The sequence below is a fragment of the Triticum urartu genome, unplaced genomic scaffold (assembly GCF_003073215.2).
Source record: "Triticum urartu cultivar G1812 unplaced genomic scaffold, Tu2.1 TuUngrouped_contig_4999, whole genome shotgun sequence".
Taxonomy (NCBI): domain Eukaryota; kingdom Viridiplantae; phylum Streptophyta; class Magnoliopsida; order Poales; family Poaceae; genus Triticum; species Triticum urartu.
Genome location: NW_024115634.1, coordinates 1 through 13,023, shown reverse-complemented (window position 1 = coordinate 13,023; position 13,023 = coordinate 1). Strand labels below are relative to the sequence as shown.

At 40.9% G+C, this 13,023-nt stretch overlaps 1 protein-coding gene across 1 annotated transcript; it reads right to left on the bottom strand.

Moving 5' to 3' along the window:
- Nucleotides 1–432: 432 nt before the first annotated feature.
- LOC125528618 (ABC transporter C family member 2-like) lies at nt 433–12,722 on the bottom strand. The gene is made up of 29 exons (XM_048693066.1): nt 12,582–12,722; nt 11,585–11,972; nt 11,006–11,187; nt 10,872–10,911; nt 10,374–10,536; nt 10,140–10,254; nt 9,978–10,058; nt 9,851–9,875; nt 9,666–9,722; nt 9,431–9,496; nt 9,221–9,295; nt 8,542–8,649; nt 8,275–8,409; nt 7,572–7,678; nt 7,389–7,482; nt 6,951–7,118; nt 6,537–6,677; nt 6,002–6,208; nt 5,820–5,918; nt 5,496–5,648; nt 4,554–4,948; nt 4,091–4,271; nt 3,669–3,992; nt 2,826–3,582; nt 2,530–2,651; nt 1,949–2,194; nt 1,474–1,575; nt 974–1,295; nt 433–861 (listed from the first exon to the last, which is right to left on the bottom strand). The coding sequence occupies exons 2-29, from the start codon at nt 11,915–11,917 to the stop codon at nt 767–769; spliced, it is 4,893 nt and encodes a 1,630-aa protein (XP_048549023.1). The 5' UTR covers nt 11,918–11,972; nt 12,582–12,722; the 3' UTR covers nt 433–766.
- Nucleotides 12,723–13,023: the final 301 nt, after the last annotated feature.

Here is a 13,023-nt window from a genome sequence, read left to right as displayed (position 1 = left end):
CCGGGGGGGGGACAGTTGCCGCCGTTGCCCGTGGCGGCAGGTGCCACATGGCGGTGGGCGGATCTGCCACCACAGCGTACGTGGTCTTCTCTATCAATATAGATTGCACGTGGTCTTTTCTGTCAATACAGAAGCATAGGTGGTCTTATCTAATAATTGGCTCATCAATGCGACAGCCTAAGCTGCTCAGGAAGTGACATTCTCCAAGTAGCAAGAAATAATCTCGAGATCAGTATTCCAGTGTGTACTCCCTCTGGGAGAGTGATTTTTCTGTCGTCTAATTCAAGAATATGAGCCTATCCGAACAACTACACAAGCCATTGAGGATATTCCCGTTCTGTGACTAGGAAAAATCTCAAACTCGATATTCCGAGGCAGACAAACGTGTTATTTATATCAAGCAAAGAAAGACTGGACATAACCATCAGGACATAAAGAATCCACGTACACTCGTATTGCACAATATTATCAAAATTTCGGGTACGCTGATTACCGAGATTGGGCACAAGAAATGTAACCCATGCGGACGACATTACAAGACTGCCACTGCTACAAAATCCCCTTGTTATTCGCCTTCAGATAGGCATCAAGACGGCGTTTCTACTGAGTAACTCCCGACTTGCACGTCAATGTACTGGCAATGAAATGTACAAAAATGTACTACAATACTGTAGAAATTAAACCGTGCCTGATTAATGCACACCCCCAAACTATTCCACGATGCGGTTCCAGGGATTCGGTAGCGCAGCAATGCTGTGTTCTACACCTAAATTTGATCCCAGTCAATAGACCCGTGGTTTTCAAAACTGTAACCAGGTTGCCGTAGACGGTTGCGCCCCAGTTTGCTCATCGTGGCGAGGCCTGAAAGCAACACGTAACAGATTTTTAGCATGGGGTCGGATTACTAGGGATACAGCTGAATACCGAAGGGAAAGTGTGAAAGCATGTCAGAAAGTGAAACTAAAGCAGTTACCTTCGATGACTTTGTAAAGTGACGACCACCACCTATCAGATGGAACCTGATACTCGGTGAGCGACTCCTCGATTTCAGTGTTGTGCTTCCCTTCAAGGACGCCCTGCAGGGTGATTACTGCGTCCTTTGTTTTCCTGAGGATGTTGTTTCCCTCAGCAACCTCCAATGAGAGAAGGTCGCTGTGGGATGATGCGAGGCTAGCAGCAAGTGCAAACTGGGCAGCAACAGCCCATCGGTTCGACGCGGCCCATTTCCTCTGAATATCTTGCAGCTTACTTTCTTCCTTTCGCAGCCTCTCTTCACCATTCCCAAGCACAAGAGACTGTTTGATTTTTCACAGAAAAAATGGATCAAAATACATATCAATGTTCGCACTGAAAGTAGGCCAACTATGTGTACTTGAGCCAAGTTAATGACGATAGGCATTATTAGCTCTATTCTATGAAGAAGTGCATATGACAAGATTATAGAAAATAAACATGGTAGCAGCTGCACATTACCTTAAGATATTCTGCATTGCTAGGCCCTGTGCTCTGAACCATCTTGGAGAAAGCACCATCCTCATTGCTCAGAAGGTTCTCGGGGGTGTCAAATTCCGAAATCTGAAACAAAATATTACTTTAAACTAAGTTTGGGGTACCAAGAGTTGTGCAGTTGAGGAAAAAAGAATATGTGTGATTAAACATAAAAAATAGTATAAACTTCTTCGGGTGGAGTGCACGGATCTACTTACAGCAATCTATTTCACAGCTGTAAAAAGTAAATCGATAATACACCCTTGGACTCTTGTTAGAATCCAAAAAACACTCAAAAACCATCCACACCAAGCTAGTAAATCCCAGCTTTGACCAGCTCGAAATAAACAGGACTACTCATTACTTCAGAAAATCAGCGCATGACATGAATATACTAGCACCAATTCAAATGAGACGCATGTCCAGGAATGAAAGAACAAAGCTCTATCCATTATCATACCTTCCCAGAACTTAGAATAAGCAACCTGTCACAGTCGATAACAGTGTTCAAGCGGTGAGCGATTATAAGCATTGTACAACTCTTGAATTCTTCTCTGATTGTCTTCTGTATAAGAGCATCAGTTCGAACATCAACTGCTGCTGTTGCCTCATCAAGAACAAGTATCTTTGCCCTTCGTAGCAATGCACGAGCTAAACTCAGCAGCTGCCGCTGTCCAACGCTAAAATTTTCACCGGCCTCAGAAACCTGTTAACAGAGTGAATGAGTGATGTTCAGCAAGAACTTTCCATATGATTATTCTCAAAAGAACAAGGGATCTACTGTAAAGGTGGTAAAAAGGGCCAAAGTCTGGTTATTCGGCATTAAATTCTCTACTATGTCAAAAGCAGCAGTAGTCTATTGTTTTGCAACCCCTTTCTAACATTCTAAACAAACTCCTAGAACTTCATAGATTGGCAAATGCTTACCAGTTCCATGTGCTACAGTTAGTCTGGCACAACAAACTGGTAAATTTGTGCAAGAATTTATCGTTTGTCAAAAAAAGACAGGATAAGATAAATAAAGGTAAACATGCAGCTTACCTCAGCATCTAGCCCTAGAGCATTCCTCCTTATGACATCTTTTAGATGAGCCCTTTCAAGAGCCTCCCATAGATCCGCATCATTATGCTCGCTGAAAGGATCCAGATTAAATCGAATAGTACCTGGATAGCCATACATAAAACAATCATTGAAGCAAATAATTGAAGTCGTCGGAAGAACAGACTAGAGCCACATATTTGGATTTCTGTACATAACTACTGTACTAATTTACATAAAGCATCCGTAAAAAAAAATTACATAAAGCACACATTAAGATCTTATGTATAGTAACAAACCTGAAAAGAGGACCGGTGCCTGTGGTATTATTCCTAACACTTTTCGCAAATCCCAAATTCCAAACTTAGAAGTATCACAATCATCAATCAATATTCTCCCTCGCTCCAGCTCCACAATACGGAACAAAGCATTAAGCATGCTAGATTTACCAGCACCTGTTCTGCCAACTATTCCTACCTTCTCACTTCCATTAATAATGAATGATATTCCATGAAGAACAGGAGGAAGTTCTGGTCGGTACCGAAGCACAACATCTTCAAACTTGATGATACCAGATGATGGCCAACCGGGAGGTGGCCTGTTATCCTCAATGACAGGAGGAGCCTCAGAAGGCAACTCAATGTATGTTCCCACACGTTCAACAGCATTCATGCTGTTTTCAGCAAGACTAGCAAGACGAAGAACAGCTGTGAGCAGATTGGTGATATTGAGGGTATAGGTAAGAAGAAGACCCATCGTGGAAGCAAAGGCCTTCTGATTCTCTGCTCGTTGGTTTTGCATGACAGCAAATGTTGCCGTGAACCATATCATGATGCCACCCAATGTTTCCAGCCGGATGGCTAGCCACCTATTTGAACTCATGTTCACGAGTGTGAACCTGATGTTGTTGTCCATTGATTTCCCATTGATGTTTGACATTCTATCATAGGCTTTGTAGGCACGGATTGTGGACAGACCATTTAATGCCTCTGAAAACTGAGCATACACAGGAGACCTAGTAATAGAATCCATGCGCTTTACCTCGCGTGATGTGGCCTGAGAAAACAAGGTTATAAAGTGTCAAGAAGGTACATGTAAAAGCAAAATTACAGTTGTTTAGTAGTCATCTCACATGAAATTACCTGGTAATAAAGGTAGGCTGCATAAAATAAAATCAGAAGTGGCATGATAGCCCAAAGAGACATAGTGCTGACAACACCGATGAGAACAAATGTTGAGAGCAACTGAGATATTTGTGCCATAAACATGTTGACGAAGACAGCAAGATTCCTGTCAATGTCACCCAAATCCTTCGAAAATCTGTTGATGATCCGTCCAAGTGGATTGGTGTGAAAAAATACCATGGGAGCTCTTAATATAGACCGGAGCATGTAGTCATGCAACCTCTTGGCAGCTCGAAGACTTGACGTGATCAGCCAGTAAGAATTCGTGAGAGTGACTAGAACCTGAACCAAGATTTTGTCAATTTGTCAGCTTGCATGTGATCAATCAGACACACACACCAAAAGAAAGTGGGAAAAGAAAAGGTAATGAGTGTAAATACCTGCCCAAAAGAAAGAATGCCATAGATTAAGTTGTAGTAACCAGGGCCATGGATATTCAGAGAACCCTCATCAGTCCAAATGCTCAACCATGTGCTACTTGAAATTCGTAGAGTTTCAGTCAGTGTATAGCACAAGAAGAGGACGGACACCGCCCAAATACCTCCCATTGCATTTTTGTAGCTGCAAAATAAACATGGTAAGTATATTTTCTAGGGCTTTATGATCCATTAAGTCTTATAGAATATTTAAAGCTACTAAAGACACTAAAAATCTAATTGATATCCATATATGGATAAAGATAATTTAAAAATCACCAAGCTTTAGGGCAACATAGAGAATGCTAACATAGATATAATTGCACAATCATCAGCCTACTTTACACCTTTTTTCTACATTGCATTGTACATCAAATATGATATATATTATACATCAAATATGATATTGCACGGTAGTAGCTTTTACCGTGAAAGGACCTTCGTACTGACAACTCCAGTTTCACGTTCCTCTTGCTTAATAAGAACAGATTTTCCCTGCTTTGTTTTACTCGAACTATCCTGGCTCTTTTGCAGACCACCATCAGCTATTACTACGTCCCCATTTTCAGTGTGCTTTATGTCATCCTGTGACTTGTTTTCGTCTTGTTTCTCTTCTGTTTGTTCCTCCATCTTTCCAGCATTTTCCATAAGTTTTTTGAACTGCTCCCCAGTATTACTAAGTTCATCAAATGTACCCTCCTCTTTAACTACTCCATCATGGATTAGCAGTATTTTATCCACATATGGCAGAAAATGCAGCTGATTAGTAACGAGGACCCGAGTTTTGTGCCGTAGCTCTTCTTTGATACATTTATCAAATACCTGCATTCATAAAGGGTAATTAAATAAGATTATGTAGTAGTATTAACACTGAGAAAAGGCCATGGATGAATATATCCACAAGCACCAAAACATGGCTCTGATACATGCCTAAACAATGCCACAAAACCTCCCTGATGGTTTTATTTATTTTTCATATCCAAAATCTGGAATAAATTAGGGTAAGTTGTCCAACATTCTTCTCTCTTTCAAGAATTAAGTTCTATACACTATAAAGTGGGGAGTTCAAAGAACTACATGAATAGTGTATCAATTACATATTATCAAGCGAGGATGTTATATCTTGTATATCTGTTGAAATCAAGTTAAATTTGCACAGCATTGCACATGTCTTGAACTGTTTCTGAAGGAAGAATGTCAATGTTTAAAACGCTCAATACTCTTTCTGCCACCTAGGTATGAAGAGATCACGACAAAAGGATGACTAATATCAACCAAAGAAACACCATCACCAACTCCTAATCATCGAGTCTGAGTACAGAAAGATTAAAAAATAGAAAGCATCACAAAGGAAGCAAGACGAATGCACCTGTCGACCAACATGGGCATCTAATGCACTCAGTGGATCATCAAATAGGTAAACATCTGAATCAGAATAAACAGCTCTTGCCATTGAAACTCTTTGTTTTTGCCCCCCACTAATATTCACTCCCCTTTCTCCAATCTCTGTGAGATCGCCACCCTGAAACAAGGACAAGAAAATCCATTCTTTGTCAGTTGGTAGGTGAAAGAAACAAAGCAGACTGCACAAAGGCACAACTTGAATATAACCAGCCCAACTAAAAAACTAGAAACTTGTTCTCTAGCAAGGTCACTTCGTCAAATAACAGCATATTTGGACATTGGAACTTACTGGGAGTAGGTCAAGGTCATGTCGTAATGCAGTAGAATCTATTGCTCTCCCGTAGCGCGAAGGTTGGAATGGAGACCCAAACAATATGTTATCCCGGACCTGTAGATATCACAGATATTTCTCCGTACAGTCATAAAGGGTTCAATTAGCAGAATGATAGCAATAAAGATATTGTATCTTACGGTAGCATTGAAGATCCATGAAACTTGAGGAACATATGCCACTGAACCACGAATGACCACTGAGGTATCTGATCCTGATACTGGTGCTATTTCACCAAGCATTGCAGAAATAAGAGAAGTCTTCCCCTCCCCAGTGCTTCCTACTATTGCAACTAAACTGCCGACAGGCACGTCCAGATTGACATTTGATAGTGTTGGTCGCTCAGCCTGCCAATGTTTGAAAATTTAATTCTCAAGGAACGTCATAAAAAAAGAGAACTGGCAAAATGGAAATATCTTCGTATCACAACTAATGGGGAATGGCACCCTCAAGATAACCACCAATTCATTATGAACTAAAACACATCTTCGCCTATTCATTAATTAGCTGCTCTTTTGCAGTTGTCATTCCCGTTAACAAAGCATGCTAGGCTGCTAGATTATGACTACTATTCCAGTGTCTGTTTGCCAATAAATAATATCTAGGCCACAGAATCAGAAGATTAGTGTTTAATGTAAAGCTGCATGTGCAATAGTAAAAAAGAACTTCATATACCTGCAACTCCCATGAAAAGTTTCCATTCTTGATAGAAATGGCTGGAAGCTCAGGATCAATAGGTGGATTTGGCATAAGTATTCTCTCATCAGCCAAGAGGAGATCTTCCAGTCGTTTCAACGAAACCTTACAGTTAACAACCTGTTGAATTTAAAAGAAGAACGAGTAGTAAGGCAACAACACAAAAGAATTCCTGAGGAAAGAAAAATAGGAAACCAAGTCGAGACATCATTTGTTTACAATAAAAATGCTAACTACAGAAATTAACTAACTATGTCTGCCACAGGCAAGTGAAATTTCAGATTGAAGGAATAGAAAAATCATCAATGCATAATAATCCAAAGATACTTGTTAACTTGTTAGTATTCTTGCAAAATAACTTCATGAAAACAAGAATTGCATCCTTTTGCTCACCTGAGTTATCAGATTTGGCAGCATAAAAAGTGGGAACCTTAACACTGCAAATAGTGAAAGAGAGGTAAACGCCTTTGCTGCCGTCAGCTCACCCCCCAACAGAGAGTAAACGCCAAATGAAACCACCGTGACAACGACAGGAATACTGTTGAGGATAAAGCTATTCAGCTGCAACAAGCAAGGAAAAGGGTAACAGGCAAAGATTAGTGAATGTAAAAACTCTCAGTTCTATTTTGAAGTCAAGTAACAGCCCTAATTTAAAGTAAATCCCATAGGATTAAGAACCACCAATAGAGTTGGTGCTATAGCACGGAACTCCGGTTCTCATATGGCAACAAAAAAGTCCATGTGACAACCAACATACAAAAGAACAGACGAATACACCGCACAATGAAGCTTGAAACAACTGAACCTTATGCAAGTAAAAGAGGAACATACCGCGGCCAGCAATTGAGCACTGCGAAACCAGGAAAGCTCATCGTCACGGATGTCCTGCACCTTTGACTGGAAACTTTGCTCCCAAGCATAACATCTAAACAGGGAAACAGTTGGGACAGTTTATACCAAAATACATTATACAAATATTACTACTAATGAAAGTGTAAGTAGATGTAAGCATACTTGACTGTATCCATCGCAGCTAATATTTCATTCATGAGACTGATTCGTTTGTCAGTCCTTTGCAACCCTTCTTTGGTAAGCTTTTGCATTTTGCCTATGATAACTGTCTGATAAAATGAATACACAAAAAATTCAGCCAAAACAGCCAATGCTGAAAGCATAAAATGTGTATTTTAAATTGAAAGAAGAGTAAAACTACTGTAATTTAACGGAGATATATCATTCTTATGAATAAAATATGCTAATTATATCCAACTGCCAACTATCCAACCGGCATTATTGGCTTAAAGGGAAAAATATAAGCAGTAAAATGGACTGAACCATGATTAAGGATTTCAATTGTGACACCAAGTGAGATAACTAGTTGTCTACTTCAACCACTGCCCCTTCTGGATATTAGTTATTGCAGTTTTGGTCAACTAAAATCTACATATTGCGATAAATAGATAGGAAAAACATAACCAGGAGTTTCTGGGAGGAACTCAGTAGGTTCACAGTTACATGATCACATGAAGGCTCTAATATGAACTCTAGGCTATGCACAAGAATCTATATATGAAAAACATCCTTCTAACACATGTAGCAGCCAATGCCAACATCAATCACAATTAGTAATGTTTGGGACTAGGACAGAGGGCATAGACACACTTCAAGATGCAACGCAAGAGTTTTCATGATTGCAAGTGCTTAAAGAGAGATATACCTGAATAGGGATCAAAAGAGCCAACATGAGGGCACCGAGAAGTGCTGCAGGACCTAGTTGCGCATATAGCAGGACCATGGCAATAACAATGCGAAAAGGAGCAGACCATAGACTGTGAAGTTGCTGGCATACTTGCTGCAAATTTAAGGATAAAATTATAAGTGTGCAAAGTGAGACAAATTACCCGCATGTACGGTATGTAATGTACGCACTACATTTCTCCGTCCTCTCTAACATAGAAACAATAACTGAGTCTTAACGACGTACCTGAAGGGACTCCGCATCGGTTGAAATCAAATTTGTAATCCTCCCAGAAGCAAACTTCTTACGACTATCATTGGTCAATCGCAAGGACTTGCGGAAAACAGCAGCAATCTGTGGGCCAACAAAAAACCACAAACTTTTCTAAAAATGATGAAGTGATTCCTGAAACATTGGGGGTGGTCCATATGTCTAGTGTGTTCTTTGGACTTGTTCTCTGAGTCTGTAATATAAATTATAATTTCTTGTGACTGAAAGGAAGTGCTCTTGCCAGCTTCTCCGACAGAAGTAACATTTGTCTATACCTAAAGTAGTGTAACAAAAATTTAAGGTAGAAATTAGAAGTTTGGAACAGGGTCTCTATTGTTGCACACTAGATATATTATAATCCTTTGCTGTCAGTACTAAATTTTATTAGTGCATGACAACTAACCATGTGTTTTTTAGGGCAGCTGAGACAGGTTATCTAGTTTATATGAGGAAAAGTAAACTAGTAAGTCACGAGGTAAGACATGTGCGTGTTGCACGAATCAGGAGGTGCAAGCCCCATATCAATCGTAAGTAGAAATGAGAGTGACAACAAAGCAAAGTGGGACCAGGTATTCTGTGGTTGCATATTGACTCTCTTAACAGAAAGCTAAAAAGCATGTGATGCACTTTTTAGGCTTTGATAGATAAAACTTACCAATGTAGACCTCAATCTGAAACCGGTCCGCATGACATTCTGAAAGTACTGTGCTTCAGCAAGAACTCCCAGTGACTGGAGAATGGTACAGAAAGTTAACAAGGATAAAGGGTTTTTTAAATCCCAAGCAGCATTGCTTACGAGTTCAAGCATGCGTCATTAGCAAAGAAATATAATGTACAGCATGCAAGAGATGAAAATAGTCCATACCACTCCAGCAAAGATTGAGAAAGCGTAGATGTACCCATTCCAAGAAGGATCACCTTTTTGCATAGACTGCCAAAGAACACCAAACTTTTAATGGTACACAGAACTAAACAATATGCAAGGTTTCTCAGTGTGTTCAAAGTCACTGTTGTAGTTTGAGTATGATGAAAATAAATAACTAATAAAACAGAGCATTTTGCCATTGTGACTCTGAAATTTCATGAAAGGAGAAGCATACCTCTAACAAGAGGCTCAATACGGTTGGGCCAACAAATTGAGAAGCATCATTGCCAATCTACAAATTTGGGAGGGGAGATGATTACCAGATTAACACAAATTAATTGTGATCAAATCAGACTAACATAAAGACTGAACTGAAAGGCAGATCTTCTAAATTAACAGCCTAGATATTTATACACACACCTTAAAAAATCCTCCTAGCCAGAACCTTGAAAGTTAAGAAAAATACCGAATGTTAGCACAAACCAAATAGCAAGTAGCCGCACCGTGGAGATTTTGAGAAATATAGGTTCCATATGTACAAATTTACCTTCCACCGAGGCTACTATGGAGAGCTCGTAGCAGCCAAGGTTTGGGTTTTTGAAGTTCTTTGTTCCAGCATTCCTGAAATCTGAGACAAGATCCCAATGTTTAATTAGTGTGTACAAATATCCTCATTTCAGTCAAAACTCAAAACTGTGGTAGAACATACCGGTTATATAATGTTTCAGTCTCATCCCAATCATCTAGTTTCCAAATATCACTATCAGTGATAGGCCTTTTGTATCCTTGTTGCATTAGAGGGGTCATCCATGAAAAGAATATCCCTATGAAAAAGCAGCAACAAGGCAAGTAGATTTACATCAATAAACTTCTAGAGGTCATGAGAGTAGAGAAGGGTATTATGTGAGTATCTGATACTGTGCAATGATTTATATCTACTCACTCGAAAAGATATTGGCATGCCTTTCAGGGCAAATCTGCTCTCCTCCTGGAAGAGGTTCATAATCAGTATTGTCATCAACAAGCAACTCGCTCCTGATTGGAGTATAACCCGGGTAGGGATCCAAGCTAGGCAGATACACCACCATGAGAATTCCAAAAACGCACTGCAGAAAAATGTGTTCAATATACAGCAGAGGTCTTGGGAATTCGATTATTGTTACTATTCGAAATGTATGGCATATTTTTTACTGAGTATGAATATACCAGGATTTTTTTGTAAAATATTGTATGATTTTTTACCATTAATTTCTTGTAAAATATTTTGTTAATGGTTACAAAAACACAATCATAAGTGCTTCCCAAGAAAAAAACGGTAGTATCAAATTGTGTACCATAATGCATATATTCATAGATTAACTGTTGGTCAAAGCTTGAATTTGAGCAGTTAAAATACACCTTTCATGAAGGAATGGAGATAGTAGACAACAAAGGGGCAAACCTGGCATATTATCTCGCTGCAGTATAGGTAGAATATTGAACTGCATAATAAGCAAAATAAAGAAGTTAGCCTACATATACAGAGCTCTAAACAGGGTAGCTCTACCATCCAATAAGTTTCATTAAGTAATATACCTTGAACTATAGTACTGCCTCACTGGAAGCACAACATTGAACATAGCAGCTTTCCCAACCAATACGTAAATTACCACAAACCGGATGTACCATCTAAATTCAGTGATGTAAATTTTTGTCTCCAGCAAAATCATTGTAAGCATACAGCACCAGGCAGCAATCTCGATGACCAAGGAAGTAACCTGTAGACAGGTAGAGCTTCAAGCGACTGAAAAGGCTAAAGGGAACAAGTACTTGGTAGAAGTAAAGGTCTGAAAGAAGTGCATGTAACGCCACTGACAAACTATTGTCAAAGCTAAAGTCTAGGTAATTGGTTGTATACTCCTTCAGATTTTATCTGCATACTGTAGGTGGCACGTAACTATACCCCATAACAGTTTGCTGCAGCGAAATAAAATCAGTCTAGTCACTTGTGAGTGAGATGCATACCAAACATAATATTTATTCACTGCAAAACTACAGGTAGCCCTAGAATCTATTGCTACACAGTTCCCGGGAAATATACTCATCAAGCAGGAATAGCATACCAGCATACAAATCAAACCAAGATTTGACAACGACGATATGAAGCATTCTCACCTCAAATGGAGCAAGGCCAGACTGGCCATCCAAGTTCATGATGGAGGTACCGGTGGCGATCTTGTAGAGCGGCTCCGCAATGCAGTACACCACAAGCAGCCCAAGCAGATAGTTGTAGTACGGCGAGCGTATCTTGTACCGCTGCACCTTGTAGTCTTTGGTCGTCCTCCATATCCGATAGAAGCAAACGCCAAAGAGTGCGAGGTACGAGATGCACACCACCAAGGAGTCAATGCCACAGGGTGTGTATGCGCCAAATGCACTCTCCATAGCGCGAGACCACGCCCCATCCTTCACGGGCTGACAGTACCACTCCAGTGGTTCGAACCCCATCTCGACGCCTCCCTCTTAGCAATCCCCCCAATACTCGCTCAGTTCCGATCTTCCCCTGAATTCAAGAAACAAAACCAAGGAAACCAGAGAGGATTCAGCCAATGACCTGCAGTATCCTACAAACGAAGGTACTAGCAATAAAATGGGCAACGACCAACAAAGATTTCGGTGCCAACCAATCAATCAATCACTGTAATGTTTGCAGCATCAATGTGCCCACAAAGTTCTGCACTAACTGATCAGTTAACGGGTAGCAGAGTCTTTGGTAGCTAACCAATAAATGCACTCGCAGGTTGCAGCATCAGTATACTACTACTACTACTACACCAATGTCTTCACTCGATAAATGGTCAACGGAAACGGTAGCAATGAAGAGTTCGGGCAGCTAATCAATCTATCACTGTATGACATACAGATTCGTTGCACACAGATTAAGCATAATCCTCGCTAAACCTCCACCCGTTGACCAGCGCATGAAGCGCAAGGCATGTCGCGCACGATCGACTCCACGGTCCGCAAAAAGAATTATAAGCACAAGAAAGTGAAAAAATAAAACAGAGAGGAGAACAACAAATCGCAGGAAGTTGGACAAATTTTTCACCTCCTGAATCCATCGGTAAGCAGTCAAGCAGATACGAGTATTACAAGATGGGATGGAACATGCCTACTGCGAGTTAAATAGGAATAGATGAAGGAAAAAGGTTCATCATCCCGAGAGAATACATGCCCAGCCGGTCCAAAACTCGCAGGAATTCCCGCGAGCCTTTGCAGCTTTACGCACTAATCAGAAAGAAAGGGAACCTTTCTGCGGCAAACGGCGCCGAGTTATCTTCTTCTCCCTCTGCCCGGGGAGATGAGACGAAGGAGAGCCACCCAAAGGGCCCGAGGGGCTACGCGACAAGCAGTAGGCACCCGATCCAAATCAGGAGAGCCCACGCCCCCGGAAAAACCTCAGAAAAATCCAACCGAGAAACTCGTCGCGCCGAGATCGGTCGCCTCGCTGCGGAGCGGGAGAGCGGGACGGCGGCGGCGGAGCTCACCTCGCGGGGGCGGGATCAGGCGGAGAGGAGGCGGCGGCGGCGCACCCGAAGCAGCGGCAGGCTCTC

What these genes read in the sequence shown, in the direction of transcription:
- LOC125528618 (XM_048693066.1), bottom strand. Translation starts at nt 11,917, where the DNA reads ATGGGGTTCGAACCACTGGAGTGGTACTGTCAGCCCGTGAAGGATGGG. An exon ending in CATAGTAGCCTCGGTGGAAG is followed by an intron (nt 9,876 to 9,977) that starts GTAAATTTGTAC and finishes TTAACTTTCAAG; the next exon opens with GTTCTGGCTAGGAGGATTTT. An exon ending in CTCTTTTGATCCCTATTCAG is followed by an intron (nt 7,679 to 8,274) that starts GTATATCTCTCT and finishes TCATTTTATCAG; the next exon opens with ACAGTTATCATAGGCAAAAT.